At 48.3% G+C, this 24,906-nt stretch overlaps 1 protein-coding gene across 2 annotated transcripts in view; it reads left to right on the top strand.

Moving 5' to 3' along the window:
• The window catches only part of GLG1 (golgi glycoprotein 1), a 1,453,447-nt gene extending 1,430,494 nt beyond the window's left edge, over positions 1-22,953 (top strand). Inside the window, exons 26-27 of one of the 2 annotated variants that reach the window (XM_069655141.1) lie at positions 20,989-21,152; positions 22,600-22,953. In XM_069655141.1, the coding sequence (XP_069511242.1) occupies positions 20,989-21,152; positions 22,600-22,624 (189 nt within the window). In that variant the 3' untranslated portion in view covers positions 22,625-22,953. Of the gene's footprint in view, positions 1-20,988 lie in introns of both variants that reach the window. The other variant, XM_069655148.1, reaches the window with a different exon arrangement.
• Positions 22,954-24,906: the final 1,953 nt, after the last annotated feature.

The raw sequence follows: 24,906 nt of genomic DNA, 5'->3' as shown, positions 1-24,906 counted from the left end.
CCTTCTAGTGTTTTTCTCTGCGTGCCAAACTGGGTTTGATCCCTCTGTTTCTATGCCTTTGGCGGGCTTCAGGACTGAAGAACGCCTCTGGCGCCAGAGTGTCTGGGGTGGGCAGGAAGTGAGGGAGGTGCCTGACACTCCCTTTGCTTAGTCTCCTAGGAGACCCAAATGCACTCTGGCGTGATTGGCTGGCTGACTCTCCGGCAAGGACAGCCACCCTGCTGGGTGAGTGACAGCTATGCTGGAATGAAAGGGAGAAAACTGTTTAAAAAGCGAGTCGCTTGGCTTGAAAGAGTGGACCACTGGAACGAAAGAACCGAAGACAAGCTGGAAGAGGACGGCTGCTGCAACTCCTGGACCACTGGTTTTCCCGGTGAAGCCCTGCTGCAGGTCCAAATTGCCAGGTTCATCTCGACAGAGAAGCCCCTCAAGGACGACTTCTTCCTTTGAGTTGGTAGGAACAATCAACTTGTAAGCCACCTGGATACCATTCTCGGAGCTGGTTAGGATGAACCAGGGAGAAGGACACCAGCTTGTGTGCTTCAAGGAACAGCAACCGGAATCGAAGAATTGCCAATTTGCCAGCTTTGTGACCAGTCCCCATGCTGTGCAGGAGTCCGCCGACGTCCTCCCTCTTGCCCCCACGACTGAGGCTCAGGAACAGCGAGATCTGCACGAACTGCCAGGAACAGAAGTCTTCAATTACATGATTCACAAGTGTTTCAAGGCGCGACAAGGCAGGGAAGGGAAAAAACAGTGGAAAGACAAACAATCCTACTAGGCCAAGTGTCATTCAGATCGCGCAAGTGCAAGGGTAGGGAGAAGGGAAAAGTGCCTGGGGGAATGGAGAGGGGAAGTGCAGTACATGGGATGGAGGAATAAATACGACAGGGAAACGGCCTGATGGTGGCAAGTGCAAGGTAGAGCAGAAGTGCTGGTGGGGGGGGGAGGCGGGAGGGGGACTGAAGGGATACAGAAAACAGTCCCTAAGTGCAGGGGGTTTCCAGGGAGGCAGAGCAGGAGTGCAAGGGGTGGGACCTGGCCCCAGGGTCAGAAGGGTGGCCAGGTAACCAGAGCAGGTTAGGCCGGGGGTTTCAGCAGGGGAGAGAGGCAGAGAAAGCAGAAGCAAAGAGGAAGGTTTTGAGGTGTTTCCTGAACCGGAGATGGTTCTCCTCAAGTTTCAGGGAGGCAGGAAGGCTGTTCCAGAGGGAGGCTCCTGCCAAAGAGAGATCAGCCACCAACTGGTTGCTTGGAGAAGCGGCTGACCCTGAGGGAGTTGGAGGCAGATGAGCGGAGAGCCCAAGAAGGAAGGTATTTAGGAAGAGAGAAGTGAAGGTAATGCGGCCCCAGAAGGCCTTGTGGATAATGCAGAGGGTTTTGAACTTAATCCTTGCAGCCACTGGGAGCCAGTGCAGAGATTTCAGTCCTGGAGAGATACGATCCCTGGGCTTGAGGCCAAGGACAAGTCTCGCAGTCCTGTTTTGGATAAGTTGCAGAGGGCGGAGAGTAGAGGCAGCCAGGTTTAGATAGGCTGTTGCAATAGTTCAGCTTAGAGAACCAGGGCTCTAGAGACGGTGAGCTTCTGGGGGAATGAGAGGAGGGGAAGAATACCTCTGAGAAGGTGCAGCTAGCTGGTAGTGTGACTTCTTAGAAACGTCAGAGATTTGAGGAGAGAAGGAGAGTGTGGAGTCGAAGATGACCCCAAGGTTTTTTAGCCTTGCAGTTGGGAACAGGAAGAGGGCCAAGAGAGGCCTTATTTCTTGAATATAAGGTACTGTGAAAACCCGACCGAGAGAACTTACCTCTAACCGAAAAAGTTTGTGGAACTTCGGCAACTTGCAGGCCTAGTCGGCTTGTGACCCGACATACAAACTTTTCTTCCGCGAACTACTTTGAAGAACCGTGGCAAAGACTTCTCTGTTTTAAATACCAGAACCGTTTTTACTTATACAAGTCACTAGCCCATTGACTTTGGCCTACCTATTGCATTGAATCAACTCCTCTGGTGAACTCAAACTATTTGCACTGTTTTAGAGTAACTATAATATTCGTGTTATTAACTTATGCCTTGTTGCTCCTACTTCAATGCTATTTGGTCCTACTTCAAAGCAGCTCAAATGCTTAGTATTCAGTATTGTAGTATAATGTTTGTGTGATAGTGGTTGCCTTATTTAGTGAAAGCTTTTATAAATGATTGTGTAATAAATTAAGTGTTTTTACCAAGAAACCTTCAGTCCAAGTGTCTATCTGAGTACGTGTCATTGTAGAACTTTGTGTAACACCCTTACAAGCTCACATTCCCTCTTGAGATAAACCTGGCTGCTCAGCTCGCTACCAAAAACTGTGTGGTACAGACTTCGACCAAAGGTTGGTTTTGCTTGCACCTGTAGTCATAGTTGTGTGTAGTGGTCCCAGAGGGCACTGCATGCAAACTCTGCCTAATAACCCCAGTGGCTACCAAAATGTAACATTAGGTTACAAATGTGGTAAAATGGCTTGCACCCTTGAAGCCGAACCCTAGAACCAATTAATAGTGACACAATCCCACTAGGACCGGAATGGGGTGCTTGAGGCACCTCGAGTACTGGGCCCCTGAGGGGCAAACAGTTGGGCCTGTCTAAATATGGCACTAAGTGCATGCACCCCTCCCCCTCACCTCCCCCCCAAGTTTACTCCACCGCTATCAGACTCCTCACCTTCGGCAGACCTAGCCCCCCCCCCCCCCTTCGTGAAACTACACCCCTTCACAACCCCCATTGTCAAACTGCACCCTTTCACAACCATCTTCTCACTGTTTGGCTCCACAACAGAAGGATGCTAACGCTGAGGGGATTAGCAAGTTACTCCTCTTACTGCATTAATTCAAGCATGTTAACTGATAACATAGCTGAAAGTTTTGCAGGCCTCGGATGCCTGGGATTTGGAAATGGCAGGATATTCTACAGTTGAGTGCACCAGAGGCTACCTAATGGGGCCATTAACCTACTTTTGGTTAGGCCAGTGAATCCTTTTAGAGGAAGTGATCACTACATAAACTGTCTGCCAACTGGACACAATGGAGGGAGATTTGAAGCTAGGAATTTTTGTTTCAATGTTAATAACTTGTTTCTTGCGAGTTACCTGTCGTCACCTCACAGGAAGCTCCTAGTCTGTAATATGAATGTTTCAGGCAACATAACTAACAATTTCTTCATGTGATCTTGTCACATGTTTGCATGAAATATATGCAGTTGGCACAAAGTCATCTCAAACAAATGTTGATGTTAAAAAGAACCAGGCCTCCTTCCCATGGTTGTAATGAGAAATTACAGCTCTGGTGGTGTTAACCTGGCGCTGAACTAGGATTGGGCAAGGTAATGCATGTTGCAGCCCATGTACCACCACTTTCCTGGGCTGCAACGCGATAGAAGATGACAAATTCTAAAGGTACAATTTGGAGAAAGCCTACGCACAGATTCTTCAGTAGAGTAAACCCAGTTGGAGGCCAGACTTTGAACCTTGTCCTAAGCTGCTTAGGCTGGAACAATCAATAAGGTACATATTCATGGGTAGGGAGCAACAGCATTCCTAATACTTCCTTGCACTCTGCATTGCAGGAAATTGTTACACCAAATTAAGTGGTACTACTTAAATCATTGCTGCCTGCGTCATTGTCCAAAATGTCCATCACCACAAGAGTGAAACTGAATAATGGGTTGCACTTTCCAGCACAACATTACCTTTGTGTCTGTGCTTTGCACTGTGGGGATTGCCTGCTTGTGTGTGTGTTAGTGTAAAATGTTTGAACTCCAGAGTTGATTGAACTGTACAATACATCAGACATTTTGAGACTTGAAGATGCACATTTTCTGCTGTTTGAACTACTATTGCACCCTAAAAGGCACACCTTTTTATTTAAAATCGTAGACTTCACTCATTAATGTAGACGTTACTTATAAACATTACTTATGCATTGTGTAGCATACTTTGCAATTGCTCTCCTGGCAGTGCATCTCATCTGAATGGATTTAAAGACCATGATAAACCCTGCCGGTATGCCATTTGCCTGCAGCATTGGGCAGCTTATGTAAAGCTGGCTGAAATGGTATCTTGGTGGGACTCTTCAGAATTTTCCTCACAGAATATTTGGTGTGCCTTATTTGTGGGGTTTTTGCCATCTCCCTCCTGTGGCTTTGCGTACCATGTCGCAGGGTTTTTGATGTACTTGCATGTTTAGATTTTCCCTTTTGCCATTTTAACTTTAGCATACTTTCATGCTTCCTCCTTTTGGACAGCCGCATACCTTTAAAACGTAGAGCAGGGAAGGGACAATTACTTAACACAATTTTGGTGCACCCATCTGTGAGTACTCTGCACTTGACTTGAGCATAAGCATGCTTTTGTCATAAAATGAAGCATCATTTTTAACCTTTACTTTTCTGTAGGTAAAATACTGATTTGTGATTTTAAAAAATGCATGTCCCGTGTATTTCACCTGAACGTTTGCGTGTGAAAAGTAATTCAAGGCCGTGGATAGGACACACGTAAGATTTTCCATTATCCCAACCATAAGATTTTTTAAATCTATGGTGGTCACTGCCTTGATCTATGGCATGGATGCAATGCCACTGGTCCCAAATTCAGTCTGGGTAAAATACGAAAGCTTCTTCTGGCGCAGTGTTCTGGGATTAGCGAATTCAACACCAATAGCGCTGATGAGAAGAGAACGGTCTATCCTCCCTTCTAGCAATAAAAATGAGAGCCATCCTCCTGGTGCATCATAAAGTCATCAACGTGCCGAAGCCAAAGTCCTGGACCTTATCCGCAAGGAAATCCTGGGTGGTGATAAGTGGATGCTTTCTAGATGGGAACAACTTAACCTATCCGTTTTGCAAGAACTCGATGTCACCGTGGAAACATTGATTCAAAATCCCAACAAAGTGTCAAAGAAACTTTTTGAAGCAGACTGGATTCACACTCGGGAAGTTGCTAATAGCTACTCCTTGACGGCTAGTTTGCCAAGCACTCCGATGAAGCTCGAAGAGGTGCGTGGCTACTTGCATAAATTTCCAGACAAGGGGTTAAGTAGATCATTCCTATGGTTTAGATTAAATCGGCTAAAAACAAACGAAATCTTAGCGATCCGCAACCAAGTTCAGTCAAACAAATGCTGCTACTGTGAACCACTTGACACTATTGAAACCACAAAGCACTTGGTACTTGAATGTCCAGGTTTGGTGACGGAAAGGCGCCAATTTCTTACTGATTCATTGAAAAAATTTGGCACCTTAGACTCGGAAAATCTATGGTTTGCTGACCAGTGGTAACAATAGGCGGTGTCATCGGTGTGACCCTGTTCCTTGAAAACGTTGAACCTGTAAAGGCTTGCTAACCGATTAGATTCCCACCCCCCCTACCCCCAGCATAGAAAGGAGACAGGGAACTTGGAACTTAGTTTGGACTTTGGTCTGATCTTACTTTTGTAAAAATTGTAATACAATTAAATCAAAACTAAAAAAAAAGTAATTGCTTAGCACAGTGTATGTTTGTTGCTTAGAACCCCAGTGGGAATGGGGTATAGGCAAAAAATGAACGAAATGCAGAGTCTGGCTGCTTTGCATAATGGAGCATTTTCTGAACATAAGATTTTTCTTTTTCACTAGTCGGCAAAATAAAGCTTTTGTAAATATTATGCATATTTTAATTTTTACAGAAAAGGATTTAGATGAGGATATGACTCCTGTTGGGGAGATTTATCATTTTTATCCTTCATCCCTTCTCCTGGTGAGACCCCCAGCACTTTCTGATGGATTTATGGACCTTTTTCTTTCTATCCTGAATGAGGGGGAGCCTTTTTCCCCTCATTCATTCTTATTAGCTCGGTCTTTTGGAACTGTTCTGTTACCTTTACTATGGAGTCTGCTTTCCTCCATATCTCTTTAAAGGCATCTGTGTTTAACGTTTGCAGCACACAGCACCTTATGTGCACTGTGGGTTCTCCTTGGATATTATTTCCTTATTACTAGAGTTGGGTATAGAGGGATACTTTATCCTTCCTAAAACTTTATACAATGATTATGTGGAGTGCTAAGGGGATAACTAGTATCCCCCTTCACTCTGCTCCTGTGACTAAAAAGTCACATAGAAAACCCTGTAGTTATGGCTGGTGGCAGTTGACTTGTGCTACCAACTATTGTGCTATTTTTATTTTTTACCACAGGCTGTATTCAGTCTCGTTTGTGCACAAAAGGGTCACCTATATTCTAACATTGTGGCTCCTATATTTTTTTCATCATTTCTTTTGTGGTTGTCCTTTGTTAGCACTTCCACCATTCTGGGAGAGGGAGGTGTGTATGTGTTGACCTTTGCGTGAACCCTAGTGTCATTGTCTAGGATCCAGTGTTTGGCAGGCAGGAAGTGGGGGAGGAGTTATTCACTCCCCTGCCATTTGTCTGCCAGAGTGCCTCAGTTCCCACTTCCCGGTGGGGGGGGGGGGGGGGCTGGCTGTCCTGATTGGGCAGCCAACTACCCCTTTCTGTAAAATGCTGGGTTTTCAGAGGAGTGTGAGGGGAAAACTGAATAAAAGGTCAGGAAAGGCAAATTGACCACTGGAACAGAAGAACCGAAGCTGAAGAGAACCAGAGATGTCTGCAGACCCTTCCAATCACTGTGAAGCGACCACTGCATCCTGACCCTGTTTTCTGATCGGGGAGCTCTGAAGAAGACTCCTCCGTCCCTTTGGCTTCTGGGACCAAACAGCCCTGAGACGAACTACAAATTGAGCCATCTCTGAGGTGCTGTGCTTCTCCAGAGCTGCAGACCGTGAATACCAGGAGATCTCCGACCCATTTGCAGTGCATAACTTTGGTGAGCTCCAGTTATACCTCCAGAGACCTGATCTGACTCATCGAAGTCCCCTCACCAGAGTGCAGGACTGCAGAAGAGAAGATCAACCGGGCGAATACTGTCCTTTGTTGGTACTGAGAAAAAGGCGCCAAAACCGTAAACCGACCAAGGAGACAGAAGAAATCCTTGTCAAGGGTCATCTCTCTCAATTCTGCTGCTGAGAAATCCCATTCAGAGTCCTTCCTTTCATCACCAGACCGAGGAATCGGGAGACTGGCTCTGTTGCTGCTGCACAGAGGAAAATCCAGCTACGAACATTTCTTCTAACCTAAGGGACTGTGGGGTGAAGGGTATTACTTACCTTGAACCGAGAAGTCGCTCCGGAGTGCGTGAAGGTGTCCACTCTACCTCTGACCCAAGCTTGCCAGATTGTATCCCTTTAGGGAGTCCTTTTACAAGGTCCTCCTCGTTGTGTTATATTAATAAGTAACTTATCCTAGAGACAAAGTATCATGAGGAATTTTTGCTGTTCTGCTGCTTCTTAAGACTTTGGATCCACTCTTACACTGTCTTTTTCGTATAGTTAGAGATTGGACTTTTAAAGCGTTAGTTTGTCTGAAAAGTGTCTCTAGAACGTTAAGCTCTGTTGCTGTGTGGTTAACCAACCTTGTCCTGCTTACTAGATTTTGTGGTTTTGCTAACTAATACTAATAACATTACTGTATTTCTGTGAAGTAACGTGATTGTGCGGTAGTACCGATTAATACGGTAGAACTGTCATTAGTGTCAAACTAACAATTGTAACCGCGAGCAACTACCATTGAAGCAATGGCCTTTGAAAAGTGTTAAGCATTCCTGTGTGTGTGTGTGTGTGTGTGTGTGTGTGTGTGTGTGGCAAGAATTGATGTAGTAACCCTGGGGAAAACTACACAACCCTTGTCTTCTTGATATTCAGTAACCCACCTATTGGTATAGGTCTGTACTACGCAAATCCATAGTGTGACTGAGCAGGCAGACTTATCTCAAGAGGGGTAAATGTGAGCTGTAGAGCTGGAGCATCGACATTTGTCAATACAGGTATCCAAATAACACTTGCACTCAAGGTTTTCTAGTAAAATAATTATTTAACAATCCGTTTTAAATGAGCATTCTTTAAAAACGGAAATGTGGAAGAATACAAATACACTTCAAAATACTTTCTCAGAATCAAGGCAAAGCAAGTAGATACTCTTGGGATACTTCATAGTCACTGCCTACACCCTGAGGTGACTTCATTAAGTAGGACAATAATGGCATTTATATATCACGTTTGCACTCGGTAAATGCTGAGGTTGGTAGAAAAAAAGTTTAAAGGAAGGAACAAGGTTAAACAGGTTCTCAGAGCATGCAAGCACTTTAAATCTCCCAATGAAGTCTTGATGAAAACCTTTCACAGCAATATTAGTTAAAAACCAATGTATCACCTGTGAGGGGCAGTAAGAATAAAGTCGATGGAATAGACTCTGCAGGGGGCCAGGACAGCCAAGCCAAAGTCAATTGGGGCAAAGTCTGTGGAGCTGAGGCACTTTTTAGATGGTAAAGGTCTTGCACAAAGTAAGTTTGTTAAAGAAAAATCACTGTAGCTGTTAAACATTGGTTAGAAGAAGAGGATCCAGCTGGCTTCTGTCTGGTTGCAGTGATGAGGATCCTGTGGTCCTTGGCCTCAATCGTGGGGACAGGAGGGATGACGTCTGGATGACTCCTGCACAGCAATTCAAAGGTCGGCGGCAGCTACGGGCGTTCTTCGGACCAGCAGCATTTCGCGGTTTCAGCGCTCGATAATCAGCACTACTGCAGATCTTGGACACTAGTCGGAATTCCTTCACTCCTTGAGTCCAGCACTCTGGTGAGGTGACTCTAGCTTGGGTCGTCCTGCTTCGGGAGGGTCCTCTGGAGACTCCTGGAGCTTTTGGCCGGCTTACAGACGTTGCTCTTGACTACGGATTTCTCGACTCCTGCCACTTGGTTCCAGCAGCAGCAAAGAAGTACAGTCAGTTGGGGAAGGTCTTCCAGCAAAGTTAGTCTCTGAGTTAGTCTCTGAGTTAGTTGGTTGCACTAACTCAAGGGAAGAAGTCGTCCTCTGCGGAGCTTCTCTTGTCGATTAGAAAAAGGAGTTTCAGCACAACAGCAGGGCTCCACCGGGCAGTTCAACTGTCCAGTAGGATGCAGCAAGCTTCGTTCAGGGTTTCTTCGCAGGGTGTTCTTCCCAGTGGTCGACTGTCTTCAGTCCATAAAACCTCGCCTTTTAAGCAAGTTTCTCCCATTCATGCACAGCCTAGCTGTCACTCGCACAGTTGGGTGGCTGTCCTACAAGGCCAGCCAGTCAATCAGGACTGGGTGCATTCAGATAACCATGGGGACAAAGGAAGGGGCAGTTTTGGGCACCTCCCTCTCTTTCTGCCCTTCCAGACACACTGGAGCTAGAGGCAGGTTTCAGTACTGAAGCCCACCAAAGGCAAACCAAACATAGGGGTTAAACCTGGTTTGGCACGCAGAGTTAAACCCAAGAAAGACCTCACAAATGGCAAAAAAAGACCAGGGCCATTTTGACACAATGGTCACCCATGAAATTATAGTTTATTTGTATAGAACCTATACATAATGTGTTTGAAAGTGCTATACTGCCGTTGAGGATTCAGCCTGCGGTAGAAAAGCACAATGGTAGTAAGAAACTTAACCCACTGCCAACAGTCATTTAAAGATATGAGGGTAACATATAAAATGTTATATGAGAAAGTAGGAAAAGGGGCTACTAAGTAACCCCCAGCACTCCACATAACATGGGGTGTGCTAGACCCACAAAGAGAAAAGGCAAGTGAAGTAATTTTCACTTTAGTATTCTTGGGAACTGTAGTTCACCCAAGAAAAGGTATTTAAACCTTATGAGAAATCTAAAGGATTTCTCTGTGACACTGCACTGCTGGTGCTGTGGGTCACCATACATAAAGTAAATGCCTATGGAGTTTATCAGACTCCAAAAAGAAAGTTAACACACAATCCAAATCAGATCAAAATATGAGCGTGAGAAAAAGGGCTCACGGTTTCCAGGGTTGAAAAGTCCAGCTAAAGAGCTAAGGTTGAAGGGAATTGCACAGAAATGAGAATTCTCTGAACAGTGTTTGTATTTATCTACCTTGCTTGTGTAAATATAATGTATATTTTAATATAACATTTTATGGATGTGTTGCTTTAGACTACTGTATTTACTGGGTTCAGTTTATTTACCTACAGCTCACATCTTCCTCCTATGAGGCTGGCCGGTCTGCCATTCTACCAAGATACTTTGGGTAGTACAGACGTATACTAAGAGTTGAGGACCTGTATGCCAAGGGATAGGTTTATGAAGTATTGCCTCAAGCAGACTTTGGGGAAAACTCCCCTAACTCCATGACAATAATTTGACCCTACAGTCTTCAGAGAGTCTGTCTTCTTCACAGGAGGGTTGAAAGGTGGGTTGGGCCCCCGCAGGCCTGTGGGCAGAGAATGTATCTGCGTGTGCTGCTGCCACCTATTCTCTGCTGAGAGCAGAAAAGATGTCATTGTGTTTGAGGATGAGAAATAAAAAATTTGATTTTAAAAACAAATTGTAAATTAATTGTAAATAAACATGCCGCTCTAGTGGCAATCTGCCACCCTAGCTGGCCTATTGTACATATGAACCAACAGCACATAGTGTGCATAAGGCAAATGGAAGTAATGGCAGGCGGCCTTAAGGAGAAGTACCTTTTGCCACCAAAGAGATCAATGTACCAAAAAAAGTGAGGGCCCCAAAAAAGTGGTATTAGAATCCTCAAAATATAAATTCTGGTCTAACAATTCCTCAGGGCGGCCACATGACTCGCCCAACCCCACAACTCATTCTGTAAACCTTTCTCCATTGATTCCAGTTCAGAACGATGCTGCCTGGAGTCAAGCTGTGAGAAATCCTTTTCGCAACTAGTCCATAGCTTTCCATCAACCCTTTTTGTTTAGAGATATTTTGGAATCTCTCAAAAAGAAGGAAAGGAAAGATGACTGGACACAAGTATAAAAAGGTTACTGTTGGGGAGAATTTTCAGAAATGTGCTAATTTCTCTCTAGCTTAGAGACCTCCAGCTCTTTTGCTGTACTCTTGGACTTTGATTTTTTTACCTGGAGAGAGCGAGACTTTTTTCCCACTCTCGTGTGTATTTTACTTTGATTTGAACTGTTTCTTTTGGTTGTGGAGTCTGAAAAACTCCATAGGAATCTTTTTACATCGTCACCCAGCACCTTCAGTGCTGCGACACAGGGAAGTCTTTCAGTTTTCCCCAAGGTTTAAATACCTTCTCTTGGATAAACTGTTTCCAAGAGCAGTGAAGTGAAATTGACTTTACTTACACTTTTAACTTTCTAGACCCAGCACACACTACCTTGCAGTAGGGTGCTGGAAGGGTTACTTAGTATCCCCTTATTCTAGCTTCTTCCTCAATGAATGGCTGGTGGCAGTGGTTTTCTTTTAACTACCGTGGTGCGAATTTACCACAGACTGCGTTTGCAGCTGCAGTAAAGCCCCCAAGGGTTACATTTTTGTCAAAATGGCCTGGTCTTTTTTTTTTTCACCATTTCTTTTTGGAAATGTCCTCCTTGAGATTTACTCTGCGCACCAAACCAGGTTTGGTCCCTTTGTTCATTTTTGTGGCGGGATTCACAAGTGAAGCCCGCCTCTGGCTCTAGGGTGTCTGGCGGGGGCAGGAAGCGAGGGAGGTGCCCGAAACTCCCTGTGCTTAGTCTACTAGGAGACCAGAATGCACTCTTGGGTGATTGGCCGGCTGGCTGTCCGACAAGGACAGCCACCCTGCTGGGTGACTGACAGCTAGGCTGGAATGAATGGGGGAAACATGCATAAAAGGCTAGGCATTTTGGCTTGGAAGGCAGTCGACCACTGGATGAAGGAATCGGAAGAAAAACTTGAAGAGGACGCCTGCTGCAACTCCTGGACCGTTGGTTAGCCCGGTGAAGCCCTGCTGCTGTGCTGAAACTCTAATTTTGTTTCAACTAGAGAAGCCCTGTAAGGACGACTTCTCCCCTTGAGTTGGTGAGACCAATTAACTCCAAAGTAGTAATCCACCTGGACATCCTCTCAGAGCTGGTTGAAATTCCACTGCAGTTGCTGCTGGAACCGAATAGCTAGCGAGAGGAACACCAGATTGTGTGCATTGCTTTTAAGTTGGCCAAGAGCTCCAGGAAGATCCTCCGGACTCCCAGGAAGCAGGACTGACCGAGCCTGAGCCACCTCAACAGAGTGCTGGACCCGAGATGCAAGGAAACCTCATCTCGACAGCCAAGAGTCTGCGGTGTTGCTATTTGTTCGGAAGCGAGGAGCTTAAACCGCGAAGTGCCGCTGAATAGAAGGTGGTCCTCTTCTGTCGCTGATCGTACCATTGCAGTGCAGGAGTCCTTTAGACGTCCTCCCTCCTTTCCCCACGACTGAGGCCCAAGAACACGGGATCTGCAGAGCTGCACAGGAACAGAAGCCAGCCAAAGCCCTTTTCTTCTAACCAAAGGTACTGTACAGTCTGAGAACTTACCTCTTGTAACCTTACTCGTACGTCCCGTCCCCTTTCCTCCATACGGCATGGGCGTCCCTTCCTAGAGACGGGAGATGGAACCTTTTTCACCAGAAAAAACCCTTCTTACCCTTTAAATTTAGATGTGCGCGGGGGTGCGGCCCTGGAGCATGCGCTGCTCTGACGCCACCTTCCGGTGCCACACCTCAGTCCCCTTTTCTACGTCGATGGGAACAGGCCGAATTCACTAGCGCTCCTGGGTTTGGCTTCGGCCATGTAATTCCATGCGTGGATACTATTTCCCTCCTGCCTTGTCTTTTTATCATTCAGGGACTCGGTCTTCAGACGTCACGCTCCTACCCGGCGCATGTCGACTTCTACAGGGTTCAGCAGGTGGCCATCCTGCGACGAACTCTTTCCAACTTCAGACCCCCACGCCCTCGTTGCCTTGGCTCAGACCACGGCTGGCAAGCTTGTACCGCGTGCAACACGCTTGCCTCGTGGTCTCTGAAGAACAGACTTGCCAGGTGGAGGGAGCTCTTCCAGAGATCGCCTCCAGAGGACTTGAAGGGCTTCGTCAATCATCGATCCAGGCCCAAGGTAGGGACCACTCTTTTCCAGCGCACCCCGCAAGGGAGACTCCTTCCAGGGACTCGCCCGTGCGGGAGGAACCGCTCAGGTTCTCATACCAGCACAAGTACTGATACTAGGTCAGCTAACGGCCGGCAGGCCGAGGGATCAGTGGATCCTCCTGGTGTCAGTGCTGAGGGACCGGAAGGTTCTTCTACCGGGTCTTCACCCAAGAACCTTGCCCTAGTACTGGCAATATGTCCAAGGGGGTGCCTATACACAGCTCTACTGGCAGATCCACCGAGGACAAAATGCCTACCGGGTCTCGGCCTGAGGAGCAGGGTAGGCCTCATGATCCACACTCAAAAGTCCCAGACGAGGCTGGGCCCAGTGAGCCAAGCAACACGACACAGGCAGCTTGACAAGATGGCCACCGTGCCAGACATTAGACACCCGCCAGATACCGCACCAAGGAAGGGAGTAGGTGGAGAAACAAGTATAAAGGTGGCACTGGTGTCAACCAGGTATGTGGCCTAAGGCCTTTCCTTCATTTGTGCAGGGCAGATTACTGCTGCGTCTGTATGGGCAGGGCACGCAACTGCTCCAGCAGCCACCCGCTACCCCGTCCATATCACCTGCCACCCCTCCGGCCTGTGAGGACATTCTTTGAAAGGTTCCTCAGGCTCATGAAATCGCCTCGAATGGGGGTCATCCTCGGGGACGCCATCAGGGACATGCTCCTGCCAATGGCTCTGGCGCGGCATACAGGCGCCCCTGCCCCCTGTGCTGCCTCCACTGTCCGCTCTGGCCCTCCAACCGATGGTGCAGGCGGTTCCGTACCAGCCTCAGCTGCAGCCTCCGGCTCTGGTCTCCACACCTCAGCCCTTGGCTCCCAGCAACCATCCACCGGTGCCATAACAACCGTACCCCCAGGTGGACACGGATGAGGACCACCCAGACACACTGTCGTCAGCCAAGGCCTTCCACAAACGCCTTTCAGGTCTAGCATAGTACTTGGGCCTTCCTCAACCCGAGGTCGAGCAACCATCTGAGGGGGGTCCTCGCCAAAGTCTTCACGCTACTTCCCGCAGCAAGAACTGGGATCCCGATGCATAAGGATATTGTCGCCTTGGCCAAGAAGGGCTGGCTCAAGCCCCACTCGGTCCAGCCGGTCAATCGACGCCTGGACACCAAGTACAGGCAGATGGAGGGAGATACTCTTGCTATCGGCCCACCCTCAGTTGCACTCCTTAGTGATCGCTGCAGCATCACATACTCCAATCCTCAGTCGTCCTAGGCCTCCTCGGCCTCGGCACTGCTAGGCAAGGAGGAGTAGATCTTGGAGGCGTACGGGAAGAAGCTGCATTCCAAGGCGTCCCTACATCTTCGTCATGCCAACGCAGATGCCATGCTGCCAGCCGTTCACCAGAGGCTTTGGCAGGAAATTGCTGATTTCCTCCCAGAGCTTCCAGTGCAGAGACAATCGTGATTCAAGGCAGGACAGGCTGAGGCCAAGGTGGTGCAAGACATCCTAGAGTTCTCAGTTGCCCACAATGACATCTCTGGCCGGACCATCTGCATCACCACGGACATGAGAAGAACGGCCTGGCTCTGTGCTACGAAATTCAACCCGGATGTCCAGGAACACATCTTGGAGCTGATTTTCAAAGCGGGTGACCCCTTACATTCCACCTACGGACGAGGAGCTGTATAAAAAGAAAAACCATTCACAAACAGTGAAGTCTTTATCCATCCTTACAAAGACGAAGCCTAAAACGTATAGCCAGTCACTGCAGCAATTGGACAAGGAGCGTACATAAGGAGGGTTCCGCGGCTTCCACGAAATGAGGTCCAGGATCCTGGACAGCTTGTCGACCCAAAATCGCATAAGCGACGAAGGGGGGGAGGGGGAGGAGGGGTTTAAGGGCTCTTTCCAGTTCCCCTCCTCTGCAACTGCCTCAGAGGTAAAAAAGGCAAGACACGCCCCTCCGGGTCCACATGTCTCCAGTGGGGGGCAGACTTGCTCTCCATGCACACTTCTAGTGCCAGAATTTCGCGGAACCATGGATCTTCTCCGTATCTACTGGGTACTGCCTACCTATCCCAGCCTCTCCTCCCTATTCCCCTCCACTCCCACAGATTGGGACAGCAACTCTTCTGGCGGACATCCGGTCGTTCGTCGAGAGCCAGGCAGTGGAGGAAGTCCCAGCGAGGCTTGGGCTTCTAGTCCAAGATTTTCGCCATACAGAAAAAGAACCAAGTGGGCCTGAGAGTTGTGCTGGACCTTTCCACCCTCAACCTCTCCCTACCTCTACAAAAATTCAAGATGGTTACGCCAGCTTTGATAGCGGAGACATTGTGCAGGGGGTGACTGGATGTGCTGCCTGGATCTGAAGGCATGTGCTTACAGCCTTGTCCTTTTCTGCGATTCCAGATCATGGGCTGCCATTTCCAATACGAGGTGCTTCTCTTTGGCTTCAGCTCGGGCCCCCAGGGTTTTTACCAGACTGATGAATACAGTGGCGGCCCTCCTCAGGGCCACCACATATACCCAGTACCTCAATGACTGGTTCGTCAGGGCTTCCTCTCCGGAAGCGGTGCACTGCACTTCCCATGCTCTTATGAACACACTGCACAATCTGGGCTTTTCGCTCAAACCCAAGAAGTCTCAGCTGCAGCCCACGCAGTGTCTGACCTTCTTGGGTCTCATCAGGGACACGTGCTCCTTCGGAGGACAGTGTTACGGCCAACAAGTAGGCCTCTGCACACGTCCTCAGCAGAGAAGCGACATTGGCATGGTGGTACCAACACCTACTGGGTCTCATGGCAGCAGTCCTACTGGCCGTCCCCCCACACGAGGCTCAGGAGGAGGAGGATACAGATGCACTTTGCAGCATCATGGAACCAGGAGCGGGACTCTCAGGCGGAGATGATCAACATTCCTCCTTCTCTTCACACGGACCTCATATGGTGGTCCATGGACTGCAACCTGCGGACGGGCAAGCCTTTTCGGCATCCTACCCCACAGGTCACCATCACTACGGACTCCTCTCTCGAGGGATGCAGGGGCCACCTTGGACAACCACTACTACCATGGCATCTGGACCAGGCAGGAGCAGGAGTACCATATCAACTGGCTGGAATGAATGGTCATCTGGCTAGTGCTCAGAGCCTTCCTTCCGGTTATCGAGGGCAAGATCCTGCTCGGACTACTCAAACAGCATGTTCTATGTGAACAAGCAGGGAGGTACCAGAGCCCCTCCACTGTGCAGGCTGGCTGTCAGCATCTGGGAGTGGGCCCTGGAGAGCAACAACTACCTCACGGCAGTCCACCTTCCGGGTGAATCCAACCTGGAGGCAGACAGGCTCAGAGAAGACAATTACAAGTGGCAATTGAACGACCTCGCGCTGCAGGAGATCTTCAGCGGATGGAGACCCCCCCCCCCCCGGTGGACCTTTTTGCCACCTGGAGCAATAGAAAGTGCCAACAGTTCGCCTCCTGGCAGGGACGGTGCCCAAGCTCCCTTGGTGACGTATTTCAGATTAAGTGGAATGGCACGTCAGCATACACCTTCCCGCCCACACCGTTGACACAAAGGGTGATATGCAATATCAATGAGTCTCGCCACATCAGTCATTCTAATAGCTCCATGGTGGCCATCCAGACCGTGGTTCTCAGAGCGTCTCAGTCTCTCGGAGAGACCTCCCATTCGCCTTCCGACAGGCCCAGCACATTTTCTGGCATAGCAGGGGGGCAGGGTCATCCACCCTGCGCCACAGAAACTAGCCCTCACAGCGTGGTTCCTGAGCAGATCACGCTAGCGCACCTCAGCCTTTCTCAGGCTAATCTAGAGATCATACAGAGGGCTAGGAGCAATGCTACCATAACCCAGTATAGGAGTAAGTGGACCAGGTTCTGCCACTGGGCAGACTCTAAGGATATCAACCCCCTTGCATGTTCATTGGACGACGTGCTCTCCTCCGTGCACCTCGCCCACTCGCGCGTACAGGTAGACACTTGCCGCACATACTTAGCAGCCATCGGGGCATACAGGAACTCAGAGGCAGGTGTTCTCTGCCAACCCGATTGTCAAGCATTTGGCAGGACTCGACAGGCTCCACCCACCCATCAAATACTGCACCCTGTGTGGGACCTTAGCATAGTTTGGGGGGCCCTGGCGCACAAACCATTTGAACCAATGGCATCCGCGGACATCAAGCTGGTCACCATTAAGACGGCCTTGCTAGTCGGCCTCACCTAGGCTCGCAGTCAGCGAAATTCGGGCACTGGTCGCCTCAGAGCCCTATACTATATTTCACAATGAAAAAGACACACCCAGCATTCCTACCCAAGGTGCCTTCCGCATTCCATCTGAACGAAGAAATAGTGCTGCCTATGTTTTTTGCTGCACCTAAGGATGAGGCACAGAGTTCTGCACTGCCTCAATGTCCGGCATACCCTGAAATTCTACTTGGATGGGATCAAGGGATTCCGCAAGTCGGACGCATTGTCACCTTCGGTGGATCAAGACTTGGAGTATCAGGCCTCCATCTCCCGTTGGATGTTCTCGGCCATCAAGGAAGCTTAAGAGGGACAGCATAAGCCACTGCTGGCCAACATGCACGCCCAACTCAGTCAGAGCAAAGGCGATGGCCATCGCATTCCAGCGGCATGCCCTTGGCAAGTCATAAGCAGGGCGGCCACTTGGGCCATCCCTTCGGCTTTCTGCAAGCACTACTGTTTGGACGCCGGCTCTAGATCAGATGTGGCCTTCGGACAGGTGGTTCTTAGAAACCTGTTTGCTTAAGGAGGGTCTCCTCTCCAACCTAGGGCTACACTCAGTTGTAATCGCCCATGCAGTATGGAGGAAAGGGGACGGGATGTCAGAGTAATTATAAGTTACTCACTGTAGCGACTAACGTACTCTTAGTCTCCTTTCCTCCGTGCACCCCACCATCCTCACCCCCCTAATGATACTGGTGTCATTAAGCAATGTTAATCTATTTTCGGTGCGTCTAAGCGGACTGAGGTGTGGCGCCGGAGGGCGGAGTCAGGGCAGCACATGCTCTCAGGGCCGCACCCCAGTGCTCCTCTAAATTTAAAGGAAGGTGGTTTTTTTCTGATGAAAAAGGTTGTCTCCCATCCCTAGGAAGGGACACCCATGCAGTATTAGTCACTACGGTGAGTAACTTATAATTTCTCTGACGAGACTTGTCTGGGTTGCTCTGTAGAGTTGCTGACAGCTTCTTTACTTTACAAGCCTAATCAGCCTCCCTGATGATTGATGAAGTCAAGAAAACGTTTGGAGGAGAAGACCATTTGTTGCTACAGCAGGAAAACTTGACTGGGAACCAGAGTGTGTGCCTTGCCATCATTCTTAACCCTAATCAGATTGTGGCCCTGCTTTGATTTCTTCTTTTCTACAAAGACTTCTAAAACATTGTGCAATACTTTTACATACCTACCAGAAGTGTTTCAGCTCACCTAGACTTTTGCCCAATTGACTTTGGCCTAGCCTGGCTGCCTGAATGACTCTTCTTCCCTCTGTCATTGTGTTGGGTCTTCCTTCCAGGAAGGGGTTAACTCACTTTCCAGTGGGGGTTATCAAAAGCACTTACCTGCTTAAGAATATTTGTGTGATGTCGTGTTCAGTTCTAATAACCGTTTTGCCTTTGCATTTAGAATCAGACTTAGGAGTATGTCAAACAGTGGTAGATTAATGACCACAGTGTCCTAGTTACTAACGTCACCTGACGGTGTAGGAAGTGCGTGCGTGCCATCCTAAAAGGGTACTTACTGATTTAGAAATATTAAGAGTGTGTATTTTGGAGTGTATGTGTGTGTTACTATTATATTGCCCCTTCTGAAGAAGGCTTACTCTAAATTTGAATACTTGTCACAGTGAATCTCTTTGTAACTCCCCTACAGCTCACATTGATCCCTCTTGAGATGAGCCTGGCTGCTCAACACGCCACCAACCTGTGTAGTACAGACTTATACCAATGATTGGGTGCCTATTGCCAGGAGGTCAGGGTTTTTGTAGTGCACCCAAAGGGTACTGCATACAATCTTGCCTAACAGTTACTCAATAGAGTAATGGTATTCTTGATCCACAGTCCTCTTTCCTCTCTATGCCCTCCCACCTTTCCCACTAAAAAGTTACCAATTCTGACTGGATAAACTGCCTAACTGTCGTGTGGCGATGCACATGGTGTGGTGGTATGGCCATGTGCATGGTACATTCTGGAGCTTCTATAGTCTGTTACTTACCGTCTCCATTTTGCATGAGTGTTGGGCAAAGTTTGTATGCAGTACCCCCTGGGAACACTACAAACAACTATGACTACAGGTATAGGCAACCCAACCTTTGGTATGGGCCTGTACTATACTCGCCTTTTATTCAGTTCTCTCCCATTTGTTCCAGCCTAGCTGTCACTCACACAGGGGGGCTGTCCTTGCTGGACAGTCAGCCAGCCAATCACCAGAGTGCATTTGGGTCTCCTGGGAGACTAAGCACGGGGAGTTTCGGGCACCTCCCTCACTTCCTGCCTACCCCAGACACTCTGGAGCCAGAGCCGGGTTTCACTCCTGAAGCCCGCCAAAGGCGAATGAACAAAGAGACCAAACCTGATTTGGCGAGCAGAGAAAAACTCGAAGGACCTTTTCACAAAGAAATGTCGAAAAAAGACGACCGGGGACCATTTTAACAAAGGCTCTGCGCCATTTTGAAAAACATGGCTCCCGCAATTTAACGTTACTGGAGCTGCGAACAGTTCGTGGTCGGGGTAAATCATGGTAGGTCATTGCAAAACCACTGCCACCAGCCATTCTGAGAGGAAAGGGTAACATGTAAATGTTACATGAGTAACTAGACACAGGGGATACGAAGTAACCCCTCCAGCACTCTATTTAAGCAATATAACCCGAGTGTCTGGGGCATTACCTGAGTTGGTAATACCCCCGATGCGAGGGTTATATTGCTATTAGTACCCCGGCCTGCAAAAATTGTGTGACCGGGGCACTAAAAGCTTTTTTGTTTGGTCCCGAAACACTGCAGAGTTTCGGGATAAAAAAGAAAATGGCCGCCGCCATGGAAAGGGAAAACTGAGTCCGTTTTCCCTTTCCATGGCGGCCATCGAGAGCAGACGCTCTGGGACCACAAGTGTTCCCAGCGCGTCCGCTCCGCTGGGGACGTAGGAACAAGAAGGTAAGTTGGGGGCTGGGGGAGCGGTGGGAGGGAAGGGAATAAAAAAAAATGTACCCAAGTCCCCGGTGGGGGCGAAGGCAGCCTCTCAGCTGCGGGGAGGATCGGAGCAGGGATGGCCCCGCTTCGAGCCTCCTCATTGGCTAAGGGGCTGCCACGCCCCCCGCCGGGGACAAAGGCCGTGGAATCCCGACGGAGGGATTCCCGGCTGGGTAATGACCCGGCGAGAGCCAATCGGAATGCATGTTGCATTCTGCTTCGCTCTCACCGGGTACTAATGTAAGATAGGGTGTGCTGGGTCTAGAAATGTACAGGACTAAGTGAAGTCAATTTTACTCCACTGGGAAACAATTGTTGATCCCAGAGAAGGTATCTGCAAGACTTCCCTGTGGCGCTGCAGTGAAGGTGCTTTGTGACACAACTGTAAAAGATGATGCCTATGGAGTTGGTTAGACTCCACAACCAAAAAGAAACAAACACAGAAAACACATTGAATTGAAAAGTTCATAGTCCCAAAGTTTAGCAAAAGAGCTGGAGGACTCCAATGTGGGAGGAATTGGCACATTTTTGAGAATTCTCCCCAACAGACATCCTAATGTATGGAGAAGGCAGGGGCGGTGGAGTGGGGGAGGGATTATGAACTAAAAGCACTGTTTCTACAGTGTAACCTTTTCGAGTTTTGAGTGAAGTGATTAAGCACTTTAGTTAATCTCAGTACTGTATTTGGATAAAAACATTTTGTGGGAGATGATTGTAGCTGTGCCTGCTAGTGCAATAAGCAGTGCTTTGATTTTTCTCTTGTGTTCTGTCCCCTTCATTAGGTAGCTCCTGCCGATGGTTTTGCTGACCTCGCTGTTCAAGTGATGACATCTCCATCCAAGAACTATATCCTCTCTGTGATCAGCGGGGGAGTGTGCATCCTCTTCATAGTGGGCCTTATGTGTGGCCGGTTTACCAAGCGAGTTACACGGGAACTCAAGGACAGGTAGAGCCTGAATGCCATCCTTCTTTCCTATTCCCCAGCTGGCCTCATCCTCCTGAGAGGTGCCCACCCAGTGCTGCTCATTTGTACAGTCTTTCTGTATAGTCCACTACCCTCTGCCCCCTCCTTCTGTGAGAGTGAGGAGAAGAGAAGCCCCTGCCCACCACCAATCCAAGCAAGCAGCATCGGCCTCGGCAGGCATCAAATCCTTCATTGTTTTTCATTTTTGGATTTCTTTTGTGGCCTCACCATCATGGAAGAAACAAATATTGTGGATGCATCTTTAGCGGCCCTTTTTGGCTCCTTTCTCTTCCCCAGGCTCTGTTAATGGACTATTGTTTAAACTGCCTGTAGACTGGTGTCTTTCATTCCTCTACCATGACTCTTCACCTGGAGCTTGACTTGGAGTCGTGACTTGTGCCATGGCTCAGCACGGTTTGTTTTTAAGGAAGTACAATGCTAGTTTCTCTTGATTAACTTACCTCTGGACCCCAACAACATTGTTGCCCCTTCATGTACTCTGTTGGCTGATGTTTTGGCACTGGGCGCCCTACATGGTCTGAAGGACAAAAGCCCCTGTTCGGTGTTTCAACAGGGAGGATGTTTGCTGAAAATGGTAGCGCTCATTGTGGATAACCTGGAGGTGAAGCTTCCGTCCCGCTTCTGAGCACTCTTGGTTTCTGATAGAATGTGTAGCCATATGCAGATGTCTCGTTTGAACTGTCCCTTAAAATGGATGCTCATCAATGCTGAGCAGATTTGGAACTTCAGAAAATGAGGTGCAAGGTGGACAAGCACTCTGCCAAATCCTTTTATCTTTATGTATGGTGCACCTAAGAAGTGCCCACTGCTGGATATGGGAGCCTTGGACCTGTTACCTTGCTGTGAAAGACGTGACTCTGCAATGAAATTGTGAAAGGCTAGAACACAAACCATACATTCTGTATACTGTTGATTATACCCTGATTTAGCAGGATTGTCACCTGCCAGTTCAAGACGGATGTCTTTATTTAAATGTCTGTTTTTACCTGCATACCCTGCTGTAAATTCTTAACACTCCAGTGACACTCTAGGACAACACACACACCCCTTGTCAGCAGCTTTATGGGACCCTCCAAATGGAGGGTAGAAAGACTTTTTGTACAATTGTGCTTGGACTGATCTGGGATAAATCAGGTGTTGGGAAAATGTTGAGATTTTGGTTAACCTTTGATTTAAGAACCCTCTATTGAGCAGGGCATGCACCACCTTGAAACCTGCTGTGATTTATATAATGCACATTTTAGGGTACAGAAAGTGTCCAATGGTCATGTTGGGTGCAGGGTTGTGGGAGGGGGGCTACTCTGCTTAGAGTTTTAAATCACTAGGAAAATTGCATTATCTTTGTTAACCTGGAAACAGCCAAAATGACATTTCGTTATATATATATGTATATTTTTTTTCTTTACAGAATTGAGGAGAAACTGTTGATGTAAATTTTATTTTGTGACGGATAATTGAGGTCTCTGAAGCCACCCATAACTTGCTGTTACCCGTCCTCCCACAATGACGCCAGTAGGAGATTTCCTCTACCTGCCTAATTACCCACAGCCCTGTTCATGGCACCCAGAACTACTTGAATAAAATGGAAATAATTTTTATTGAAACATGATGAATCCATGTTGGCCTTTGGTGATTGCCCTGGGATCCTGTAGCCTTACTGGCAGGATGCTGTGCTATGGACGCTCAGAACTGAAACTTGCTGGTGTTTAGAAATCAAGAGCGGTGCAACTGTCCTTTGAAATAAATAAAGATGATTTTAAGATGTGGTTGTTACATGTTTATTAATAGTAACCCCAACACGGTTCAAGGGTGCACAGAGATGGTCAGTTATGGTTTTGGATAGAGTTGCACACCTTTTCCACAATGGCAAGTAAGAGCTTAAGGTGGCGAGAGAGATGTTAGATGGGGATAACCTTGGAATCTGAGTATCTCGGACTCACAGGAGCGTTGACGGATACTAAATGGAAGGAATTGGCACAAGATCTCACCCCGTTCGAGAAGATCTTGGAGACGTCGGAATCAAGATGAGGAATTCTCTTTTGATGTACAGGGCTCTGGCGATGCCAATGGCTAAAGCAAGGAGGAGGTTCACTATCTTTAGGACAACATTTATAAGGTAAGCTTTCATGGGAATCGCTCTACCCATGCTAATGAACATCATTTTAAGATACTTCGCGGATGGCACATGGACCTGATGAGTTTTCCAAGATGTTCCCGGGAGTGGCGCCACAATGCTCTAGGGGATGTGGGGACTCGGGGACATCGGTACATATGTGGTAGGATTTTCCATGGATTTGGTTAAGCTGGATAAAATATATTACAGGGACCTTGCTACAGCTAGAACCCCTCACAATGCTTTTAGGAATCTCCCCTAGGCGGTACGAGACATACAGATTTCCGAGAATGTGGGATGCCCTCATACAGGGGTAGCAGTGGCACAGAAATGGAAGGAGCCCACAATACCAGAGAAAGCGGACTGGCTGGGTAGTATGGGAAGTCAATATTTTGGGGAGAAGTTGACGTATATGGGGCATGATGGCATGTTTGCAGAGGAATGGGGACACTTCATGAGAAAATATTTGACGAAGGAAGGAGTCAATCACCCAATATTCTAGTCTGAAGGTTAGGAGACCTATAGGGGATGACCAAGGAGCAGCTAAGGGAGGAGGCCAACCATAGGTAGGAGGAATGAGATTAGTGTATTCGGAAAAAGGTTTCAATGAACTTCAATTGGTGCCTAACTGGGGGCACTGTTGACGTGTCCATAATGGTAGACAAAGGCTAGCTTCCATAGCCACTATCACTAACTTGTCTTGTACTGTCAACTTATTGTTTTATGTCTGAGGAGGGGCAAGGAGGAGGGTCGGAATGTTACTCACAGCACAGGTGGGAAGGAGATGGAGAGGTTATTTATGCAACAGTCGCAATGAGTATCACCCTGGAGTAGTTGGGGGGGGGGGGGGGGGTGGGGGCGAGGGGTGGCTCACTCCATTTTATTTATTGGGTATTTATAATGCGCTTATACACAAGAAGAGGGTGGGAGAACAGGGAGGACAAAACAAGAAATTATCCTTCTAGGCCTTGTGAGTGCAGTGAAGGCAGGGGTTGGCGGTGGTGGGGGTGGAAGGTGGGGCCTGTCAGGTCGAAAGGGCCCATGAGAAATAGTGCCAGGGGAAGCCGGTTGGACAGAGCCAGGGGAAAGCAGAGAGTGCAAGGGAAGGAAGGTCCACAAACTAAGTGCGAGGTAGGGGGCTGGAACAGCTACAAGGGTGCAGGCCCTGCCAGGCTAGTGCAGGCTGAGGAGGTGCAGCTGAAAGTGGGCCTTGTCCTGTAAGGAGCGGAGGAGAGAGCAGTGCCAAAAGATGACCCCCAGTTTTTATTGCCTCACAGGAGGGGAGAGGATTCATGGAGGGTGGCCAGTGTGGGGGGAGGGAAAGAGTGAGCAGGGGTCCCAATGAGAAGGATCTGTCTTACTGGCATTAAGGCAGAGATTGTTGGCAGAGTGCCATGCCTGAATAGCAGACAGGCAGTCAGGAATGAGAGAGGAAGAGGTGGCAGAGGGAAGCTTGAAAGAGAGCTGCTTGTCATCTCTAATTTCCAGTGATATGCAGAATGTGGAGATCAAATGGGCTAGAGGGGCCAGGTAGCTTTTGAAAAGCCAAGGCAAGAGGATCGAGCCCTGAGGGACACCGTAGGTGGAGAGTGAGAGGGTGGA

Source organism: Ambystoma mexicanum, chromosome 1p (assembly GCF_040938575.1).
Source record: "Ambystoma mexicanum isolate Mex_15411 chromosome 1p, UKY_AmexF1_1, whole genome shotgun sequence".
Lineage (NCBI taxonomy): Eukaryota > Metazoa > Chordata > Amphibia > Caudata > Ambystomatidae > Ambystoma > Ambystoma mexicanum.
Note: the sequence above shows the minus strand (reverse complement) of the source record. Positions and strands in the feature narration are given on the sequence as shown.